The 23,689-nt window shown below is 36.8% G+C and overlaps 1 protein-coding gene across 5 annotated transcripts in view; it reads right to left on the reverse strand.

Moving 5' to 3' along the window:
* tbk1 (TANK binding kinase 1) overlaps positions 1-22,861 on the reverse strand; it is a 38,158-nt gene extending 15,297 nt beyond the window's left edge. The window contains 13 exon segments of one of the 5 annotated variants that reach the window (NM_001142180.1): positions 191-292; positions 730-821; positions 2,532-2,590; positions 2,729-2,925; positions 4,654-4,833; positions 6,470-6,580; positions 7,301-7,461; positions 8,425-8,606; positions 11,082-11,211; positions 17,078-17,218; positions 18,682-18,797; positions 20,977-21,158; positions 22,758-22,807. In NM_001142180.1, the coding sequence (NP_001135652.1) occupies positions 191-292; positions 730-821; positions 2,532-2,590; positions 2,729-2,925; positions 4,654-4,833; positions 6,470-6,580; positions 7,301-7,461; positions 8,425-8,606; positions 11,082-11,211; positions 17,078-17,218; positions 18,682-18,768 (1,442 nt within the window). In that variant the 5' untranslated portion in view covers positions 18,769-18,797; positions 20,977-21,158; positions 22,758-22,807. 5 annotated transcript variants of the gene reach the window in all.
* Between the last annotated feature and the right edge of the window lie 828 nt (positions 22,862-23,689).

Raw genomic sequence — 23,689 nt, forward strand, 5'->3', positions numbered from 1 at the left:
CTCCTTTAACAAACAGACCCCAGTGCCCAAACCTTGGGTATCTCTTTTTGGAGGAAATGAAAATCACCATAAGTGCAGGCAACAATACTCATCAAAATTGAAAAAAAAAAATCAGGTAGGCTACAGAATAGGTAGTAAAATATGAAAGAGAAACGGGAGAAAGCTATTGTACCGTTTAAACTTTACATACGTTTTAAGGTCTTTTTCTATTGTTCTGTTACAGAAGCTAAGTTTAAGAGAGACTTCAGTATTCCTGTGAACATTCTCGTTATATTCCTCCTTCAATATTTCACTAGGAAAAAAACAATCAATCAGAAATAAAAACAATATGTTAAACAGCAGACGCGTGCAATTGTATAACAAGCAAAGATAAACAAACTGCAAAAAAACGCAGGATTACTGTAGGTAAATTACCCAAATCGCATACTTGCATTATAAGGTAATATCACGTGTTATTTGTACATTATTTGTCAGCGAAAATGTCCTTGTGAAATCCTATGTTTGTGCATAAAAATATGGACAAGTGAGGCATTAGGCATTGCTTCTTGTGCAGATTAACCACTGACTAAATTTTACTGAGCTGCAGACTGAAATACAGTTTTAAAACAGAAACTGATTTTTTCTGCAATCTGTTAATGTAATTTGTTATTTCAGACAGCAACTTCATGATTATGGATCATAACAAAAATGATCCAGACTGAAGTGAGAAACAAACAGTATGTTGCTTACCTAAGCCAGCGTATCCCTTTACGCATGAGCTCCAGTACAAGCAGCAAAGAAGCAGCAATTCGGCAGTAGTAGCAAGCAACACCTGTTACTGCCTGCAAAAAAACCAAACATAAATCCATTCATTTAATTGAATAACTAAAACATGGATTGATTTCATCATCTTCATAACAATTATTTCTGTTAAGCATATGTAAAAGTGGAAGCTTTCATTTTATCCAATGCATAAATAGCAATAACCCTTTTAAAAGAAGATTGCTTATTTAAAAGAACAACAACTTTAATTATTTTAGCGGACTTGGGCAAAGTTAAAGGAAAGACAAAAAAAATATGCTTTTAAGAATACAGAAAAAAAAATTCAATTCAATTCCATTCATTAAATGGCCACGTATCTAGGAATGCTCTTTGAACTTGTCTACAATTGTGCTTAATGCCATGTGTCCATTATGCCTCCTGTTCCAATTAGCAAGCAAGTGCTCCTATTAATGCAAGGGAACCCTGGAGCTACAGACACCTTCAAGCAGACTTATACTTAAAGAAACAAGCCCAGATGCAATTTTGACACTGAGCTCCAGAAATGGCACAAACCCAACTTTTCAGTGTACAATGCCCCAGTTGCAACCAAAACACTTGTGCAACTGTTTTTTTCTAGGGAATGGATCTGCATCATAACTAAGAAATACATTCTTGTCACAAATCTAAGATAATATCTGTAAAGTTATTGGTTGGCAGGGATGTGGCAGCAATACTATTAACAGTACATTGCTGCCATTTTCCTGATAAATTAAGATTTATGTTATTATCGTACATTTATATAGTTCTAGCTTCTTACAAGGGGATTTACAGTGATTATACTCAGATCACACATTAGTCCCTGGCCCTGCCCTGTGAAGTTTACAGTCTAATGGCCCCTTGGTAGTGCTACAAGGGGCAATTTTCAGCCTGCAGATATATGCAGGCTGAGAATCCGCCCCTACACTTGAAAAATGTGACAGTTGTGGCTGCACCCAAAGCAAATGTGTTGGCCCAGGTGCAGCACAAAACTGCAGATTTTTCAAATGTAGGGGCGGATTCTCAGCATGCGTTTAGCTACAGGCCAAGACTCCGTAGCCTGGGTTCCTTAGACAATATATGCAAATTAAAAATGTTTCTTTTACCCTTCTATAAATATGCTACTACATTTATGCATTTTCGGAAGTCATTGCTATTGGTATGTCTGCGCGTTATTTTGCTTATTTATAAAAGTAAGGCTGTACAGGTGCAAAGGGCAGATGATCATAAATTTCAGCATTCTATTTATAGAGGCAGAATTATAAAACATGTCCAGTGTTGGTCAATCAATTAAACACAACACTATAAAATACATTGTTCACAAAGGGGAATATTAATATACATAATGTACATTTGTCTAGCATTACCTTTATATGCAAGTTTTTCGTTTATACACGTGGAATCTAAGCAGTAGTATTTAGCAAACAGGAGGCCTTAAAAAATTAATGAATGAGTTACAGATAAAAGAGCAGGATTAGAAGGCAGGCTTGCAAGTTTTTACAAAGCAAGGTTGCATAGTTGTTAATTCATCCCTTAGTGCAATCGCCAGTGGGAAGGCATATGTGGTGCTTCGTTTTACAAAGTCACCCAAAGTTTCTTGCAGGATTAGTCGTCCATGGTAGCATAGTTTTAACTACAGTCTTTATTGGCTTTTGCCATTAACCACCAATCATGTGATCTGTACATGCAATGGATATGGCTGTACAGAAATATGATTTGCCAAAGTCAGAGCTTAGAAAAGGTTTAGCACCTACCTTTGCCATGTTAGCATCTACATCCAAGTCATAGTGAGAATGGAGCTTTGGGATCACAACTTAAAAAGAAGAGTAAAAAGTAAGTCTAAAGGAATCCTCTCCTATCATCTAATCATTTTCTTACTTCAGTGACGTTTTGGGAAGAATGTGAATGTTTACTACTGACAATTTTCTGCATTAGAAAATAAATTACATACTTTCGTCAAACCGCAGGCCAATAACAGAAACCATTTCTCTGGTTAAGACAAAGATTGGATTTTCTTCTGTGGTTATGGGGAAATGCTGTGCAAGTCTCCCTTGTTCCAACACTAGTCGCCTTCCTTCAAACAGCAGCTCTTGGTTTTGGGCAGGGATCTTTGTCTGTTTGTACACCAAGTCATGAAAATCTGGAACCCTGAAAGGCATGCATTTATTTTTAATGAGGGCTAGAAGCCCAATGCTGATTAACATTTGCAAGTCCACATTCCCCACCCATAACCAATGTAATTTACTCTTTCTTGTCATCACTATGGTAATCGCAATAGGGGGGGCAGTCATTACTCTGTAGTGTTTCCCATAGCTTCTGTTTTTTTGGTCTTCTTTATATATATATATATATATATATATATATATATATATATATATATATATATATATATATATAAGTAAACTGCTGTGAAGCTGTGGGGCAGCCATTCAAAATAAGAAAAGGATACATAACAAATAGTAGAACATCAATGTAGAATACAATGTTGTTCTACAGAGCTTATCTGTTATCCACTGTCCTTTAGCCTTATTTCAACTGCCTCCAATGCTACACAGCGGCTTGTTTATATAAAGAATAGCAGAGTTTCTAAAGGAAACATCAGTTTTACTTGTGTAAGACAACAGCAAATTATATTTTTTTAAAATTTAAACACTTTCATTTCTTTGGTGTTAATGCTCCTTTATAACTTCCATGCCCTTTAGGGCTTTGTGAATAAAACTACTGAGAAAGTCCAGAGTTCACAGAAATCAGTCACACATTAACGACTGTGGGATTCAGGTAGTTTCACTTTCTCTTTCCTGCGCACAAATATTAGTACTCAAGCACTATCTAGTACGGAAAAACACTAGGGCCATCAAAAAAAAAAAAAAAATTACCACTTTTAAACTGAAAAGTCATACTTTAAAAAGTCATAATTATATCTTTTAAACTCATAATTATGACTTTTAATCTCATAATTATGACTTTAAAAAGTCAAAATTATGAGTTTTAACAGCAGGTTTTGTAGAAACAGAAGAAAAAAAAATCTGACGCTTGAAAAAGTCATAATTATGACTTTTTAAAGTCATAATTATGAAATTAAAAGTCATAATTTCTACTTTTAAAGTCATAATTATGATATTAAAAGTCATAATTATGACTTTTAAAAGTTATAATTCATCAGAATGTTTTTTTTTGGCCCTAGTGCTCTTCCATAATCTAGCACTACCTTTAATCTTTGTTATCTCAATTCCAGTCTTACATGTCCTCTATACTCCTGTCTCTCATATTTACAAGACCAAAGGTTGCAATACACTTTGAAATACGCTCATTTGGTGATTTTGCCAGAGAGTGGTTCTTCTCCCAAAATGCCTACCTTAGGTAAGCAAAATCAGGCTAATTTGATCATCTGGCCCAAGGTCCAAACGACTGAATTACAACAGTGGGCAAAGGCGCTGTAAGACTGAGGACCTCATTAATGAACCAATGCAGTCCTCCATGCAAATCAAACCTGCCTGATCGACACCTGCCCAACTGTTGGCCAAATATTGATCAAGAAGGCCCATTGGGGGTCCCATACACAGACAGATAAGCTGCCGAATCGGTCTAAATTACTTGAATCGCCAGCTTAAATCTGCCCCTGTATAGCCACCTTAACTCATTTAACACCAAATCCAGGATTTTGGTCTTAAATTGGTGAAACCCCAGCACCTTTAGTAAGATAAAGAGTTCGGGCAACTTGGAAACCTAAAAGTCACAAACTAAAAAGTACTTAACAGCTGAAGGACAATTTTTCCCCAAACTGAATTATGTAAGTTAGGATTTGGAATCAGTACAGTATATAGACAAGCCATTTGTGGAGGATTTGGTAAGGGTCCAAAAATTATTACCACTTACTTGTCATATGTGTTGATATAGATCTTGTGAGGAGTCATTTGCTGAAGTGAAAAAACATGTATAACAATGCGATTGAATACATCATTTGTTACTGCAAAGAACTGCTCAAAACCCCAACACTTCTCCTGATCAGCTTCCAAGATATTTGCAAGGACAGGAGTGAACAAAGTCTGCAGACCCCTGCAATGAACCAAAAAGGAGAACAAAGATCTTTAGGAGGATTTATAAATATATTTCTGTAAAAAAATCCTCCCAGCTTTCCAACCACAAAGATACCAAAGTTGTAGTTCAGTTACTTGGCCTATTTATCACAATTTGAATTTGTGAGTTTTTTTCAATTAGGTTAAAAATACTCAAAAATTTACCAAACTCAAATGTGCGCTTACGAAATGAAAAAAACTGAGTTACTAAACACCTAAAAAAAACTCAAATGCAACTAAATCACATTCTAAAAAATTAAACCAGATTGAAAAAATTGCATAAATTTTGTCTAGGACAACTCCCACTCACTTATACATGGATTCCACAGCTTTAAGATGCCAAATTCTATACATTCAAAAGTTTTAAATCTTTTACACAAAAAAAATGTAGTTCATACGTTTTAGCACAAAAAAAAACAAAAAAACCCCCTCAAAATTGAAGTAAAAACTCCCTCGAATTTGAACCCTGATAAATGTGCTGCCTAAAGTTTTACAGGTTAAATTAGGCAGTAGGCCACTGGGTGCTTTTCTGAAGCAAACAACACTAGTTTTGCACTATGTATCCCCTCCTAAAAATTTACAAAGTAATGTGATTGATATACAAATTGTTACATTTACCTAAGTAGCATGAAAATAAGTTACAAGACAAGATAAGACAAATCACTGGATCTGGGAAAAACTAGAAAGTCAAACTTGTTTAAAATATCTGCTTCAGTACAATATACCAATGCAGTCTATGCAATCACACTAGGCAAGAGTGGTGTTTAAAAAAAGAAAGCATGTCAAAAAAGCATCTGGGGTTAATGTATATAATGGATATACACAAATAAAAGTGAAGAGATCTGTAGAACCTACACAAGTTTTTTGCAACAGGCACAAACCGTGCTCTATGGCAGATTATATATATTTTGTTATACAAAGAACTCAAATTTGAGTTTTCCTGCTAATTACCATCATTCAGATAAAAGGTCTATTTTCTTGCTCATATTAGAAATATCTTGCAACGGCTATATATACCGTATATACTCGAGGATAAGCCGAGGTACCTAATAATCAAAATAAATACCAGTAAATACCAGTAAAATCACATAAATTGAGGCATCAGTGGGGTATATGTTTTTAAATATTTATTTAAAAGAAAAACAATAAACTAGCTCTGTAAGTGGAGAAAAGGGTCAACAAAAACAATGAGTACTAACCAATGCTCATTGCGCATTGGCAAACTGGCAGCAGACCCAGTCCCGGAAGACACGTAAGGGGGAATAAGTATTGTGATTGGGAGTGGGCCAGGGTGCTGGAGGGTCTGGTTGCAGGTGGCCTAATTTGCACACAAAAGGACAGAGGGTGCTGAAGGGAGTCTGGAGGGACCCATGGCACCCGACTCGAGTATAAGCCGAGGGTGACTTTTTCAGCACATTTTGGGTGCTGAAAAACTAGGCTTATACTCGAGTATATACAGTAACTACTAAATTCATTGCATTAATAAGATGAATGTTACAACATCAAAGGGAGAGCTAAAGAGAGAATGACAAGAATGAGAAGAAAAAGAAATAGAAATATTAGTGGAAAAGCATCCACTAAGCAACCCCAGATGTTGCAGCAACTCGTGTACTTACATAGACAAATTACAGGTAACGGGTAATTCCCCGCTCCACTCAATTGGGCCATTTTCTGCACGCTGAACACCAGATATCGCCCCAGATGGTTTGCCAGCAATTATTTTATACCTGTAAAGGAATAAAAGACGTGGCCATATTCACTAAGTAGAAGGACTCTAAAATACTTGAAGAGGAACTATAATTACTAAGCAAGTTTATTTAAAAATATGTTTTCAACACAATAATATTGGATTTGTATGTGTGAAGGGAATTTCTCCTAAATTTAATGCATATAAGAACATGCATTGGGTACTGTCCATTTCCAATAAAAGCCAAAAGAACCTTGCCAGCCTTTAAATCTAAACCATGGGTTTTTGGAAACTATGAAAAATGTATTAGTTTATAGTGGCCTTTAGCTAGTTACAATCACAAAGAGGAAGGAATTATTGTCTGAGATAAATTATCTTCAAAGGCCTTTTGCAGTTTATGAGTTTACAGTGAGAACATAAAATCAATAAAATATTGCATTGGAAACAGTGAAACTAAAACACTTTTGTACCACCCTGTGTTCATCCAGTGTTCTGGACATCTGGCATCTAACACCAAGGTTTCATTACCTAAACACAGGTGGAATTATAAGTATTGGTGCAGTTCAGTGGTGCCTCTAAATAACTGATAAAGCTGTTCCAGATGGCTGCTACAGAAACCATATACTTTTTGGGTATTAAAATCTTGTGCATAATAGTTTTTTGTTTTTTTTTAAATAAAATAAACATTCAATAGAGTAATATAAACAGCACAATACTGAAGGGTGCCCTGCAACAATTCAAGCATATATGAAGGGCATACATGACTTCCTTGTTTCTTCGAGGTCCTTCAAAAGGTCTGAAAGGAAGACTGCCTGTGGCAGCATGATAGAATGTCACTCCGATACTCCACAGATCCACTGTTGCACCGTACTTCTTCTGATGTTCCTTTCGAAGCACTGCCCGCTCATACATGTCTGGGTGCTTTAGGTGCAGAAAAATGTATTATTTTTGTATGTAGGGCAACATATGTTTCAATAGGACGTAGATGCTATAATAGGAAAATTATATAGATTTTGTCAACAATGTTAACTAGTGATCTTTATTCTGTGCCTTAATACAGACAGCCAAAAATTAAACAAATGAAAATGTATTTGCAGCCTGGCGATGAACAGCCAGCTTAACTCTCTGTTGTTGTCCCAGAAGTAACTACTTCATCTTTTTATATTAGCCATTTGCCAAAAATTTGCAAGAAATTTGCAAACTTTTTTTTGCATAAGAAGAGAAAATGTAATTCGTATTCCAGTATAGGCTAATCAAAAATGTACATTAATTTCAAGTTATTTGTGCCTGTAATTGAAACTAAAACAGTTCTCCTAGTTCTGACCCTTTAAACAATCATGCAAAAGCCAGATAATTAACACACGTAGAGTAAAAATTACTTCTGCCACATTGTTTCAAAAGTCAGAACCAGGCAACAGAACAGGAAACAAATAATACTGCCATCTATATTTAACACAATCTATATTTTAGGGCTAAAGGTTCCTCTACAGTGAAAGTAATTTGCCTAGCAACATACTTTTCACCAAGTGTCCTTTAAGAGACAGCATATTTCCTTTTCAACTATAAGGGCTGAACATACTTTTTGGCTAGTATTTTAATCACAAAAAATCTTGTTTGTTATTTTTTGAGCTAAAGCAAACAGGGAAATTGAAGCTACTCCAACTTTAGTGCTTGCAAGGAAAATAATTTGATGACCAGAGCTCAGATAACGACCCCTGCATAATAAACTCCTGTTTATCTGTGAAAGGGTCATGTAATTTTCTGCTTTACAAGGACCAAACATGGAATAGCTTCAGGTTGCTTGTTTGCATCCCAAAATAACAAAAACCATAGCTTTTTGGTGTTTAAAACAGCAGGAAAAAGATTTTCAATATAGCCTCTTACCAAGTACTCTTCAGTGCCATAGAGAGAAACAAACTGCTCATCATCATCAAGTTCTCGGGCTGCACCAAAGTCTGTCAGCTTGTAAACAGATTGTCCATCCTCTCCAATCACTCTCATAATGTTTCCTGGCTTTATATCTCGATGAATAATTCCATTTTCCCTTAGGTGGTTCATGCCTGCGACTATAGAAAGAGTAGCCATTTGTACCTCTCTCTATGAACGTTTTACAGGTTCTAAAATACTTGGGGGGAATATAGCATGGCCTTAAATTTCCTACATCTCCAGTAACACCTAGCAACCAATCAGCATGTAACATTTACTGGTCAGCTGTTTAAACAAAAGCATCTGATTTCTTGCTAGGTTACTGGATGGAGGCAAACCTAAGATTTTTATTACATTACATTTAATTTTCTGAAATTCTAGTTATGCAGTATGTTGTAAAAAGACAGTTCAAATCATAAGTGTTGTATACTGCATCAACATCAAAATCTGGATTTATTATTATTCCTATAACATTTTCTTGCAAAACCAGCCTCATAGCAGGATAGTACACCTACACTCTGAACAAACAATCTGCCCCTATAGAATTATCAATTTCAGGAAATCACAAAAGAAATAGGAGAATTATGAATATAATAACGTTTAAATCTACCATTCAAATTGATTTGATTGCTAGGCCAAACCTATAACAGAGAGAGCATAAGCACATGAGACAGGGCCATAATTTAAAAGGGTATCCATTTACAAAATCAAAGTGTTCACAAAAGAAATGCCAGCTCCAAGAAGAACAGCAACAAAATGCAAATGCCTCTATCTGTAGTCCATACAACTATAAAAGGTATTTGTTAGACAAGCAAATCACTCACACCCATGGTGCATATATTCCAAATGAGTCACTTTTATCAGTGGTTTCACTTCTTTTAAACAAACCTGTTTCTGAGAATGTTTTCAGAGTTATTTTCAATTTCATATTTTATGCAGGCTAATATGTCTAAGTGCAGTGCTACATCTTTTTTCTTAGAAAACTGCCAGATCTGAATTACTTTGCCTTGAAAGTGACTCAAAAAGAATTTCATCAGTTACCTTTTTTGATGATGGCGGTAAAGAACAATGCCTTGGATCGGGTTGTGGCTGTTTTGTATTTATGTGTTTAACAGATCTAGTTTTTATTTCGTTTTGAATCCACTGTGGGCTACTTTAATAATGGTGCCCTTTCACTGAAAACCATTATGGGGAAACTTTAACGATAGTACCCTTTCATTCTACAACCATTCAAATTCTAAAGAGATGATGGGAGAAAAACCATGGGCAACAAATAGAACCAATGTCTTAGTTGAAATCTGCACTGTAGTAAATAAGAATCATAGTTATGGATGAATATGTACACCACTGATTTTTTTCAGACCAGAGATAAGGATGATAATTCTAACTACGTGGCTTTTTTGCCATAATCCAATAATTTAATCAATGTTTCTGCACCACTTGAGTGTAACAAGGAATGTTCATTAAAAAAAATACCACTGTATGTGCGACATTCTAAGCCAACTACAGTACAACAAATGGGACTGGCTTCTCATCTGCTTTGTCCTACCATTTGTATTTGTGAACATTACAATAATTATAGATTTTAGTCATATTTCTCCCTAGCTTCTGATATTGTCTGCCCTTTAGACTCATCCCATAAACAATATCAATTTGGTTTGTCATGAAACATCAGAAACATGTCTTAATGACTGAAGCTCCTGTCAAAAACCATCCCTCTCCTTGTTACTAGAGTTTCCTCCTCTAACTACAGTATCTGGTACTGGTTTGCTTACCCATGAATCTAAATGCCTGTCTAGTTTAATTACTGCACACCGTCAACAACTTTTAACCCATACTTTTACTTTTGTCTATTGGCATTAATGTCTTCAGAGTACTGGCAAACTCTGTTCAGTGTTGGCTTTAGCAGCTACTTTGCATTGTCTAATTCTTCTTAGCAAAGGTTTGCTTACATTTTATTCAATGGTGTTTTCTCAGTTCAGATGATCTTTATTTTATTATGTACCCCTCCTCCAGTGTACACAAGCTAATACATTGTACTGCCTCTTGAATATTCATACTGTGCTTTCACATAGCTGACTTCCACTGAGTAAACACCATATCTTTGTGCTAAGCCTGTACGGAAAAACTGAAGATGAAATACTTCCACTGGTTCTGGATTTATAAAATAAAAGTGTGGAAATAGTTAGTACTGGCTTAGTAAGATATTACCCTTTTGGGGGGGGGGTGAGCAACTCAGCAGTCTGTGGCAGCAATATAAACTGAAAGAGTTTGTAAACAAAGTATGCTCATAGCAATTAGTAAGCTGGAAAATACTAGTCAATTAAAAGAAGGACAGCAATAAACCTCACAAACCTGATAGTAAGTGCACACTTGGGCTGCAATATACTCTATACTGAACAGTTTCCATAGGGACCTATGTTCTGATAACTCCTTTGCTTATATTAAAGCTTCAGCCTGCTGTGTAACCTATGCAACAAAAGGTGATTTTTAAACTACTATTACAAATTTCAGTGTTTTGGAACAGATAGTTACATGTGCAGGTGATCGTGGAGATAAAAGTTGAGTATTTAATCATAGACTTGACATCTGAGCTTACAAGTAAAAATACATACCAACATCACGTGATACAATTAGGAATTCTGACTCGGGCAGACCATATGCGTTAGCTGGCTCTTCTAATACAGAGTATAGACTGGCACATGGGCAGAACTCCATAACAAGCACTTTATGGCGGCTGGACATCTGAAAACAACATACCAACAATCAAATATGTATTAAAGAATCAATAACACTAAAAAATTAAAGCTTTTTTTAATGTGCATTTACATATAATATACAGTTATGCTGCACTAATAAAAAAAATTGTGTTTGCTTTAGAAATACTGCTATTGGTTATAAAAATAAGTTTGGTGTGTAGCTATGGGGCAGCAATTCAAGCTAAATAGGTCAAAAACACACATGACCACAAAGCTAATAACAGATAAACTGTGTAGAATACAATAAGTTTAGTTCTTTCAAAAGAAAAAAAATGGGGTCAAATGCCATTTATGGCTATATACATGGCAACAGACTGCAAACCTCTGAAATAAAACTGTGCATTTGTTGTCAAGAAACTGCTTAATTGTAGGTGCTGGTTGACTAGATACAAACTTAAAAGAATAGTTCACTTCTAGTATATTATAAAATGGGCAATTCTGAGCATTTTTTCAATTGATTGCCATTTTGCATGTTATAGTTTTTGAGTTATTGTTCCTTTTTATCCATTAACGTTTGATTTAGGCCTCTCCTATTCATCTCCCTGCCTCCTTTTGCAAAAATATCACTCTCTATATCATACTAAAAGTTAAGTTTTAAGGTGAAAGATCCCTTTAAATGTAAACAACAATTTAACTTTTTAATGTTACTGGTTCTTTAACTATTTTACTGCCAACGACGTATGGGATACGTCGTGGCAGTAAAAGGGCTTAACTGCCAACAACGTGTCCCATACGTCGTTGGCATTTAAGCGCTGCAGAGAGCTTCTATCCATGACAGCCCCCCTGGGCAATGTGCCAGGGGGGCTGTCATGAGGGTCCTGCGAGCCGATCACTCGCAGGACCCTCCAGGAAGCAGCAGGCGCGATCGCATCGCGTCTGCTGCTTCCTGCTTCCTCCTTCCCCCCCAGCGCCGGCCCAACTGAAGAGAAGCGATCGGGTCTTCAGGACAGGTAAGGACTTTTTTTTTTTATTTTTGCATTTACATACATTTATACACACTTACATACATTTACACACACTTACAGCACACATTTTAGCTTTTTTTTTTTTGTTTTGTTTTTTTTTCATTTTTCACACTTTTATACACTTATTTACACTCATATACACACTTACACACATGTATACACAAACACTTTGTTTTTTTTGTTTTTTTTCATTTTACCACTTTGTTTTTAGTTTCTTTTACCTAAAAACTGTTTATTTTGACAGCGTGACTATTGGATCAGATATTCTGACCACTAATTACACTGTCATGTGACTTATTTTGTTGTTTCACTAATTTGCACAATTTTTGTGGTTTTATCACATTTTATCCCTGTATAAGTGTTCCTGATCTGTTTTTAGCGTAGCTTTGCCAGGTGTAACTTTGGTGTACAAAAATAACTTTACCTATTTTGAATTCATCAGAATGTGTACTTTCCAAAAATATATGGTTTTCTGGGGGTCTCGGTATAGTTAGGGGGGTTACTGCACATAATACGCTGTCAGGGGGCTCTGTGTGCAAAAGCTGAGTTGGCAGGCGAGAAATCCTTATGCGCTATTTTTGTTTTGGGTTCAGTACATACCGCAGACTTTGGTATATCTATGCATATTGGGCATCAAACTGTTCAGTAGACCTCTGGTGTTCCTATTTGGGGTGATTTGCCTTTGTACGCAAGAAACTGTGTGAGATAAATGCGGCAAATTGCAACATTTTTAGGCGATTTTCTGAAATGTCATAAAAACCAATAACTTTAGGAAAGCTCTGCAGATTGGTACTTTGGTGTAGAAAGGACTCTTTACCCTGGTTGGATTTGTCAGAATGTGTACTTTCCAAAAATATATGGATTTGTGGGGGTCACTGTATAGTTAGGGGAAGTTTTTGCACATAATACACTGACAGGGGGCTTTGTGTGCAAAAGCTGAGCTGGCAGGCGAGAAATCCTTATGCGCTATTTTAATTTTGGGTTCAGTACATACCGCAGACTTTGGTATATCTATGCATATTGGGCATCAAACTGTTCAGTAGACCATAGGTGTTCCTATTTGGGGTGATTTGTCTTATCTGATCTTTATCAAGAAATTGTGAGAGATAAATGCGGCAAATTATGCGATTTTCGAAATGTCATATAAATCTGCAAACTTAGGAAAGCTTTACAGCTTGGTACTTTGAAGCAAGAAGAAATGTTTACCCATCATAGATTCGGGGGGATATGTACTTTCCAAAAATATATGGCTTTCTGGGGTGAGCATACTTTTTTTGTAGCATTATCCCACATAAAGGATGTAAATGTGTTGATTTTGCAGGAGCTGAAATGATAGATCATATGGGGGTATGTTCCCATTGGGGCCCCTACATGCCACATACTTAGGTAAACCTATACATATTGGGCATCAAACTGTTCAGTGGGCCCCTGGCCAAATCAGTTGTATATTCGTGCATTTAGAAGCCTATATCTTGTTACAGAATTGGAATTACACAAAAATTCAAATCCCACATATAATGATGTAAATGTGTTGATTTTGCAGGAGCTGAAATGACAGAAATGACAGTACATATGGGGTATGTTCCCATTGGGGCCCCTACATGCCACATACTTAGGTAAACCTATACATATTGGGCATCAAACTGTTCAGTGGGCCCCTGGCCAAATCAGTTGTATATTCGTGCATTTAGAAGCCTATATCTTGTTACAGAATTAGAATTACACAAAAATTCAAATCCCACATATAATGATGTAAATGTGTTGATTTTGCAGGAGCTGAAATGACAGAAATGACAGTACATATGGGGTATGTTCCCATTGGGGCCCCTACATGCCACATACTTAGGTAAACCTATACATATTGGGCATCAAACTGTTCAGTGGGCCCCTGGGGTTCATATTTAGGGTGTTTTATCTTGGTAACTAATGCTATGTGGGAGATAAGATGCTGCAAAGTGGAAGCTTTGAGGGGATTTTTGGAAATGTCATCAAAATTGCTAACTTTAGAAAAGCTGTGTGGCTTGGTACTTTGGAGTAGAAAGACATGGGTACCCATTTTAGATTCGGGGGAATGTGTACTTTCCAAAAATATATGACTTTCTGGGGTGAGTGTACTTTTTACTAGCTTTATCCCACATATAATGATGTAAATGTGTTGATTTTGCAGGAGCTGAAATGATAGAAATGACAGTACATATGGGGTATGTTCACATTGGGGCCCCTACATGCCGCATACTTAGGGAAACCTATACATATTGGGCATCAAACTGTTCAGTGGACCCCTGGCATTCATATTTAGGGTGTTTTATTTGGTTACTTTATGACCTGTAGGAGATAAGATACTATAGACTGGAAGCTTTGAAGCGATTTTTAAAAAAAAAATCACAAATTTTGATAAAAACCAATAACTTTAGGAAAGCATTGCGACTTGATAGTTTGGAGTAGACAGACAGTTGTGCCTATTCTGTATTCCCCAGAATCTGCTTTGGAAATTTGGTAGTGTACTGCTGGGAGTTTTTGACCTATACAAGTGAGAAATCTCCATAAAACTATATATATTTGGTATTGGCACGTTCAGGAGACATGGGACTTTCCAAATCAGTTGTATATTCGTGCATAAAATAATTTTTGTTTCTAGTATGTGTGATTATATTATGGAAAATTTGTTTTTTTTTTGCATTTTTAGACATTTAGAAGCCTATATCTTGTTACAGAATTGGAATTACACAAAAATTCTACCATATTTTGAAAGCTTAGGTTGTTCTGAAAAAAACAATATATTGTTTTCCTGGGTAAACTAAAAGTCCCCCCGAGGAGAGGCCCCTAAACAGTGTAAAATGTTCAAAAACTGTCTGGCAATACAAGTTCCGCTTTGACCAAAACAGCTGGGTTAAGAAAATTAATAGTCTGCACACAACACTGTGATCACGAAATGCAGAGATTTCAATGTAAGTAGAAGTACTTGTAAGTAGAAGTAGTACAAAAACCCTTGGAAACAGAAAAAGAAATGGCCTTTGATTTTTCCCAGTATTCATAGGTAGACTAGGTTTGTTTCTAAGAGACAGCAAGCTACAGTACACCCTCTTGCACATAAAAGTTTTTAGTAAACCTGTAGTTGTGTTATATAAGAGTTGGTGTGAAATATTAGCTACAGTTTCAAATATTTATGCCTCTCAGTTAACACTATTATTCTTTATATTCCTTATGTAGGGTTCCCGACATACTGTTTTTTGGCTCAAAGGGGAGAAAGGGAAAGCATATCTACAGTAACAGATCACATGGTTTACAAATCTAAATTCAGTTATAGTTTACATTTTAGTTGCTAGTTCAGATATAGGACCTGTTATCCAGAATGCCTGGGACCAAGGGTATTCCGGATAAGGGGTCTTTCCGTAATTAGGATCTTCATACCTTAAATCTATTAATAAATCAATATATATCTATTAATTAAACTCAATAATTATTTTGCATCCAGTAAGGATTAATTATATCTTAGTTTGGATCAAATATAAAGCACTGTTTTATTTTTACAGAGAAAAAGGAAATCAATTTTTAAAATCTGAATTATTTGCTTATAATGGAGTCTATGGGAGACAGACTTTCCGTAATTCAGAGCTTTCTGGATATCGGGTCTCCGGATAAGGGATCCCATACCTGTATTGCAATATGTAAATACATAAATTACGGTTTCTTGAAATGCCTATATAAAATAACATTCTCGTGAATATTAACCTATTTACAGTGAAACATCTGTAATAGTGCTGAAAACTGCCTTCCCCTGCATTTTCCTATGCTTACACTGAATGCAATAAAAAATGTTTACCGCTGGTGATTTACACTGACTCCAAGGAAAAGATATCTTTGGACATTTTGTTGCCCATGTTGAGATTTATTACAGGCTACAAAATGTCCCTTGTGCCATTACCCTAAAAAAACAAGGATAGGGATAAAGATGTGGCTGTTGCTGTGCACATTGGAGTGATTTTGTCCTGAAAAAGTGTGCATTTTCTGACTAAAATCTGCCAGGAAAAGGGTACAGCAGCTTTGTTGATAATCCATAACACTAATTAAAACAGAAAGGGTAAATCGGGAATCGCAAGTACACATACTATATATAATGATTCATATATATGGCATATATTTGTCTTTAAGAGCTGGTATCTAATTATCCATTGCTGTATCACAAGTGAGCAAGCATATAATTTCACCTGACCTTCTCTACATTGTTCTAGCTGTGTTCAAGTACATATATCTTGTAATAGTAGCCAAAATCTCTAAGTTATAGTAAAGTTATTTTGCTTACCACATATTGTAATACAGTAAAAATTTGAACTGCTCGACTGCACTACTCATAAGCATTATGTATGCTCTGTTATGAAAGAAAATATGTGGTAGTGTTTGTTAGTGTTGTGTATTACTGAACGTGTCCTCATCAATTCTGCTTGCCCTTTTAACAAGCACCAAACAAACAGCTTCAATCTTCCAATTACAGCATTCAAGCAAACACCTGTTGTATTACAAAACCATGCTAAATCTAAGGGGCTGATTTACTAATCCACGAATCCGAATGGGAAAAATTCGGATTGGAAAATGAACATTTTGCAACTTTTTCGTAGCAGTTACGACTTTTGCGAAATCTCGCGACTTTTTCATAGCCATTACGACTTTCGCAAATTGTCGCGACTTTTTCATATTGAGCGCTTGAAAAAGTCGCAAAATACCGATCATTACGAAAAAAAACACATTCGGACGCTTTTCGGACGTTTGTGGATTAGTAAATGTGCCCCTAAGAGTACAGCACAAGCAGGTACAATGCCATTTGTGTCTCTGTGCATTTATAAATACATGTATTAATAGATAGGATATAAGTATTGATTTATCTTTTACCTCTTCCTCAATTGCAAAGAGTTTAACAATATTCTTATGGTTGAGTTTCTTTAACACTTCAAACTCCCTCATTTGTACATCGGCAGGACGTAGGAAACTTAAGTTGTTAAACACTTTGACGGCATATAAGTCCCCTGTTTTCTAAAAATAAAACAAATAAATTATAAATGAAAAATAAAAGAATACATTTTATTCATACAATTCATACTGGCAAATATGAAAAATCTAGGAGGCATTTTATTTAAGCAAGGCAAAAATTGCAATTTCTATTTTTATATATTTTTGTGCCAGCTGCGATTTTTCTGCTTGCTTGAAAATGCGATTGCGGCTTTCCAGCGATTTTTCCTGTAACATTATATGATTGTCATTGATCCATTAATGATTTTTTTTATATGTACATTGTTTAATAAATAGTAAACTGCAATAACAATCTACAATTTTGTTTTATTAAATGTGCTCCCTAGTAACATCAGAGTGTTGGGCTGCAAAATAATTCTCCTCCATGCTTGCAGTGCATGCTTGAAATTTGTAGTCTCTTTGCCACTCTACAGATAGAGTGGTACTATGGCTCTGGCAAATACACTGTTACCATCAAATAAGGAAATGGTTCCTAGTTTTAGACTGTTGTCATTTGTTGCTTTTTAATTTTTCTAAGGAAATCCTCTTTTGCTTCCGCTAGAGCACCTTAGTGTACTTGAGATATGCACAGAGCTTTTTGGTTACTATTGCCCGTGCCATTGTTTAAACCACCTGACACTCACCACTGGTTGCTTCACGCTGATATAAATGGTAGGGACTTCAGATTATTATTACTACAGATATTGCATTACGGTGGCCATACACCATACATTTCAGCTGCCGATATTGGTCCTTTAGACCAATTCAACGGCGTCTGTGCCCGCCGTTTCAATTCAATCTTTTTCCTGTAGGTGAGCATATCAGGAGAAGATCCGCTCACTTGGTGACCTTGCCAAAGGAGCGGATATTACAGTGTATGGCCACCTGTAAAATGTATACTAGCCAGCAATTCGCAATTTCAACTGGTGTTGTCCTGAAGAACTTGAAGAGAAACTGCACTTCCTTCTATCACCTCGATACCCATGATTACTAAATATTCACAGGCATTAATCAGTCATCATATCTTTTTGTTGATAATTAATGCTTATTTGCATGCAACTTCTAGTCACCTGGAGTACTGGCCTGTTTTCAGGCTCCCCTGCATGAAACTGGGGCTAACCCTGATGTTCCATGTGTTGTAAAGTCTGCCCCCTCAGTCTCTGGCCCAGACCGCTAAGGAAAAATTGACAAGGTTGATGCTTCCTTAAAGAGATTAAATGTAACAATATGACTAATTGACCATTACAGAAGGAGTCCCATAACCTAGGGTCAGTAACATTTATGTGTTAAACTCAAGCTGTATGGTGTCTCGCAGAATATGAGCTCTGTCTATGATTTCCTTTAAAGCTATCAAGGAACCATAAGAATCTATCCATCTATGCATAAACATAAAGGCATTCTTACATTAGAGCAAGAATATGCAAATATTAATTTTAAAAAAACCTCCTATTGAGTTAACCTGGTTTAGTTCAGAAATAAATTCTTACCTTATTGCGTCCACGATACACATTTGCAGTTGCTCCTTGTCCTAGAATATCTGATAGCAACCAAAGGTGATTTGCTGTGCTCTGCATTTTGCTTACTCAGAAAGATCAGGTACAGTCTGAAAATACACAAAAAAATAAAACAGTTCTGTCTGGCAAGTTGAGCATGTTGGCTCAGAAGACAGAAGAATGGAACTATACAATTGGCCATATAGATTACTGTATGTGTATCTATAAGACTCATTATTAAATGCAAGTACACGTACATAAGGCAAGTATTTTCCACACTCTTAAACACTATTAATAAATGTGTGCCTATTCTTACTGCTAGCATGTTGTGCCAAAGCCCCTGGTACATCCTGCTTTGGTAAACTGTTTACAATGGCAAAATACAGGGTGCATGGACACAAGGGAGTCCTGGAATTATCACCTGGGTCCCAGGGTCCCCAAGTGTGTTAAGATACACAATAAAATGACTTGCAGCAAGCAAATTTGTGCTACTGCTATCTTTGATGCTGTATGTAGGAAGTAACAAAAAATTTAAGAAGAGAAACTTGACTGCAGCTTGCTCATATTTTACTAAATGTAGACTTATTAGGGTCCATAATTGTAAACTGCACAAGTTGGACCTTGCACCATGAGTAAAAACATGGTGACGTGCATATAAATGTTACACTTTGCCCCAGTTTTTTAAGTTACTCTCTAAATTATTGTCAACTTATCCAAGCCAGAACTACATCAACTGCAACACAAACAACAGGACATTTAAAACAAAACAATCCAGGCACTCACAAACTGTATCAAAGCCTATTTATCCAGAAAATGCATCTGCATGATAAATGTGCTGCTACAACAAGTTGCATTAGTTTATTTCTCTAGCAGGTCAAGCATTTATCTGTTGCTACATATTTTAGTCAGTGTAGCCAGTTTCCAACCACTAGATTTTAACACTAACAAAACAGAAACAAAAGTACTTTTATTTAGGCTAATGGCACACAGGGCAGATTCTCAGCCTGCGGATAAGCGATTCAAAAATCTTCAGGTCAAGAATCCGCTCTGTGTGGTATTAGCCTTATAGGACAAGTGTGTTTTATATACAGGTGTTTTCCAATATATTTTGTATATATGTGTATTTATAATTATTCAGCTGCTGCTGAAAGTGAACAAGCAACCCCCCCCCCCCCCCCGTGAAGACACTGGTGAATAACAGGGGAGTGATGGGCAGGTTGGCCCATGGTTGGGTGGGTTCAGAGTAAAAATTCCAAGTGCAGGTTAGGGTGGAGCAAGCCAAATTTAAAGAACATCCAACTTATAGGACGCATTTTGTTGATCAAACACCATCCTACAAAATCTCTGGTATTGTCAGCCCTTATAAATATGCCCCTTAATATGCCACAGTTTTAAAACTTTTTTGGAAACAACTGGGCTTAAAGGAGACATATCATATAAAAGTTAATAATGTACCAGAGAATTATACTCCTCTAAATATAGAAGGATTGTGCTTAAAAAAAGTTGTGTTTCGGACTAATTTATTGAGAAATTCCCCCAAACCCCTACTTGTCCTGCCCATCTGTTCCACTTTCTGCTGGCTGAATTCTTTGGAGGGGCAGAGGGGCTGGCGGCACCAAGCACACTGCTCTGTAGGATAGGAACCAATCAGCAGCTAGGCTGACCTGATAGGGAACTGAAGCCTGTCTTTGTTTGTATGACTGCAGGGCTGTGATTGGCTATCCCACTCCTGCTGTGCTTCTGGCAGGGACAGTTATGACACACCCACCATTCATCTGAAACACAGACAGAGACCGGAGAGGCTCTATAGGTAACTCCAATAAAGGGCAATTTTTGGAGACAGTATTCGATTTTAGCCCAAAGTGAAACCAGCACCATATATTATTCATAATTGCCTACAAAATTAGGGTTTTTCCCATATCCAATATGTCTCCTTTAAGGGCAGTGACACACGGGGAGATTAGTCGCCCACAAATCTTTGTTGTCGTGGGCGACTAATCCCCCCGCAATGCCATCCCACACGCTAGAATGTAAATCGCTGGTGGGATGACATATGCGGCGCCGCGATTTGCTGAAGTCGCCAAAGTTGCCTTGAGAGGAAACTTCGGCGACTTTGGCGTCGCGACTAATCTCCCCGTGTGTCACGGCCCTAATAAAGGTGATAAACGGCACCAGTGTAGTTATCCATACCAACCAATAAGATCTTTATTAAGATGTTATTTGTAAATTAATTAATTTTAGGATAATCAAAGGACAGACAAAGCATCTATTTCTGAAACACATTAGTACCTTGCTCTCCAATCTGTTCTTCTGTTACTTCAGCAGCTCAGAATCCTCTCAAGTCTTTGAATTATTTTGTCTTTTAATGCTTTTTTCTGTAATCTCTGATCTAGACTTCAGGCATGCACACTGTTAGCATGCCAAATCCAGCAAATTCCCAAATCAAGCTGTAACAGTCTTCTGCCTGCAAGCTTCACATGATACATATATGAGTCATTACAGAACCTGGCAAAGAGCAAGCGCAGTGAATTAAGCTGGTCACTCGTCTAAAATTGCATGCATGAACAAGTACAGGAGGACTAAAATAAGCATTCTATATGAAGTATACACTTTTTAAGAAAATAAATCAGGTGGTTCGGGTGGGTGTATTTGTACTAGAAAAAAATGAGCAAGAGCTGGTTTCCTTGATATTTAAAACCAATTGCTGATGTTTGCTATAGGTAACTATACTGGTGCAAAGAGAGCGATCGCTTCATAAATCTATTATTGTTGACTGCACAGAGAAGAGAATTACCAACATTATAACTAAAAAGTACACTTCATCAAATCTGCATGCAGTAAAACTCAGCAGTTTCCAAACCATGGGGATGGCCCTTAGGAGTGGGGGCTTGGGGAAAATATGTAAATGCTGTTCTATATTTTCTTGAAACAAAATGACAGATATTTTCCTATAACTGTACTAATCTCATGAAGAAGGCCTTAGCATGTGAAAAGGATACGGAAAATAAAATCTTGTTTCTTAACATTTTTTAAAAAGTCCTGTGAGTGCAGTACCTACTGTTTATAATACAGGATGTTATCTGTCTGGAAATAAGTTTTAAAGGGACAGTGACACTTTTCCATTCTTTGCACCCTCTGTCTCCTTGCAAATCCCTGTAAAGGACTTGTCGGTCTTTGTTTTTCCTTAGTGTATCAGCAATTGATGCTGTGCTTCCCTATTAAGATGACAGTTCTCATATATTTAAGGAACATGCTACGGTCACTAGCATTTTAAATTAATTAAATGTATATAAAGATAATGAGGGAAGCATCTTAGGTGGTTCATTTTAGCATATAGAAAGTCATATGCCTTGTCATTATTTATTTTAATAGCAACTGCCTGGTTGCTAGGGTAAATAAGACCCTAGCAACAAGATAGCTGCCGAAATACCAAACTGGAGAGCTGCTGAACAAGGAGCTAAATAACTTCAAGACTGGAACTCATTGTTGTTGAACTTAATGCAGATTAAAAACTGATTTTAATCTTAAATTCTTAAACAAACCAAAAGCCACACACAAAAAAGCACACGAGTTTCAGGGGCCACCACTCCCCAGCACTCTGCCAATATGACTCAGTATCACGGGAAACTGCAGCCGATCACAACTGTTATACAACTGGTTGATACATACATTTCTACCGTCTCTATTTGTTTACTGCAATCAAAAACACTACTTCTTCTGGTTTGTTACCCATTTCCTCCTTTAGAAAGCATAGTGGGTAAGCGAACTGTAGTTTAGCATTTGAAAATACGCCACGAAAACAGGAAACAACCCAGGATAGTTAGCGTCAGTGAAAGTACACCCCACATTCAATATTGGTCAAAACACAAAATGGTCCAATAAACTAACGTGACACAACGAGTAGAATCGAAACCTGTGTGGTACAACGAACTCGCAGGCACCCCAGCTTCCGCCCTTCCTTCCCATGCCTAGCGCGCACTGCCAGCAGGGGGCTGACTAATACTTAAGTGTATACTGCCCAACACTCTCTATTTTTCTATCACAGCCCACGGTCTCAGATGGCTACTTACATCTCCCGCAGAGCTGTCAATTTTATCTTGCCTTCCGTCTTACAGGAAATCCCAACCCCCAAGTCTCATCACGCGAGACTCTGGTGTCACCAATTGCGTCACACAGGGCTTGCGTTACGTGTTTCCCCAGAAAGAAAGATATTTCCCAACACACTTCTATTTGCACAAAAACAATAAAAGAAGGAAATGGTAATCTGCAATACAGTAGCTATGTGCCTCCATTACAGGGCACTTTCAATCTGAACAAGGTGAAGCAGCTGTAATGGAATAAAATATTTACATTCATGGTCAATATTTTAGAATATTTTCTGCCAATTTTATGAAATTTGAATCTTAGCCATTGCTAATGTGTATGTCAGTGCTGTTGTAATGCTAAGTATGTATAAGCTTGTATCTCATAATGGTGCCAGTGTTCATATTTAAATGGCCACTTTATTGATAGGAAAACCTGCAGGGTGCTGCTTTATCAGGAATTTTAAAGCATAGCATCATTTAAACAGACATAAACCAGAACAGTGAGCTGGGTTTATTAGTTCAGATTGTTACACTGAGATGCATATGGCTATTGTCTTTGTGCATGTACATGTGCATGCCTGTGGGTTTGAGAAAGACCAACTTTTTGACATATGTTGCGTTATTTTACTGCATTGATCAGAATTCTGCTTCTCAGCTTGGAGATCCTATCTGACAGCATTTTTATTCTTATAGCTTGAGCCAAAGAGAATTTTCCCCAAGTTTGATTAATTGCTCTGCTGTCAGCATAACAGAAGCAGCTATGCTTGTAACGTGGTGTCCCGTGCCCTCTTGGGATACCTGGTTGAGTGACACACATCACCGTCACTTGTATCACACTGTAGCGTTAAATAAACTGGAGGTCCACACAGTGTTTTTATTGAACTCAGGAATGGGTTTATTGTCAACCACCAGCATGA

This window comes from Xenopus tropicalis, chromosome 3 (assembly GCF_000004195.4).
Source record: "Xenopus tropicalis strain Nigerian chromosome 3, UCB_Xtro_10.0, whole genome shotgun sequence".
NCBI classification, from domain to species: Eukaryota; Metazoa; Chordata; class Amphibia; order Anura; family Pipidae; genus Xenopus; species Xenopus tropicalis.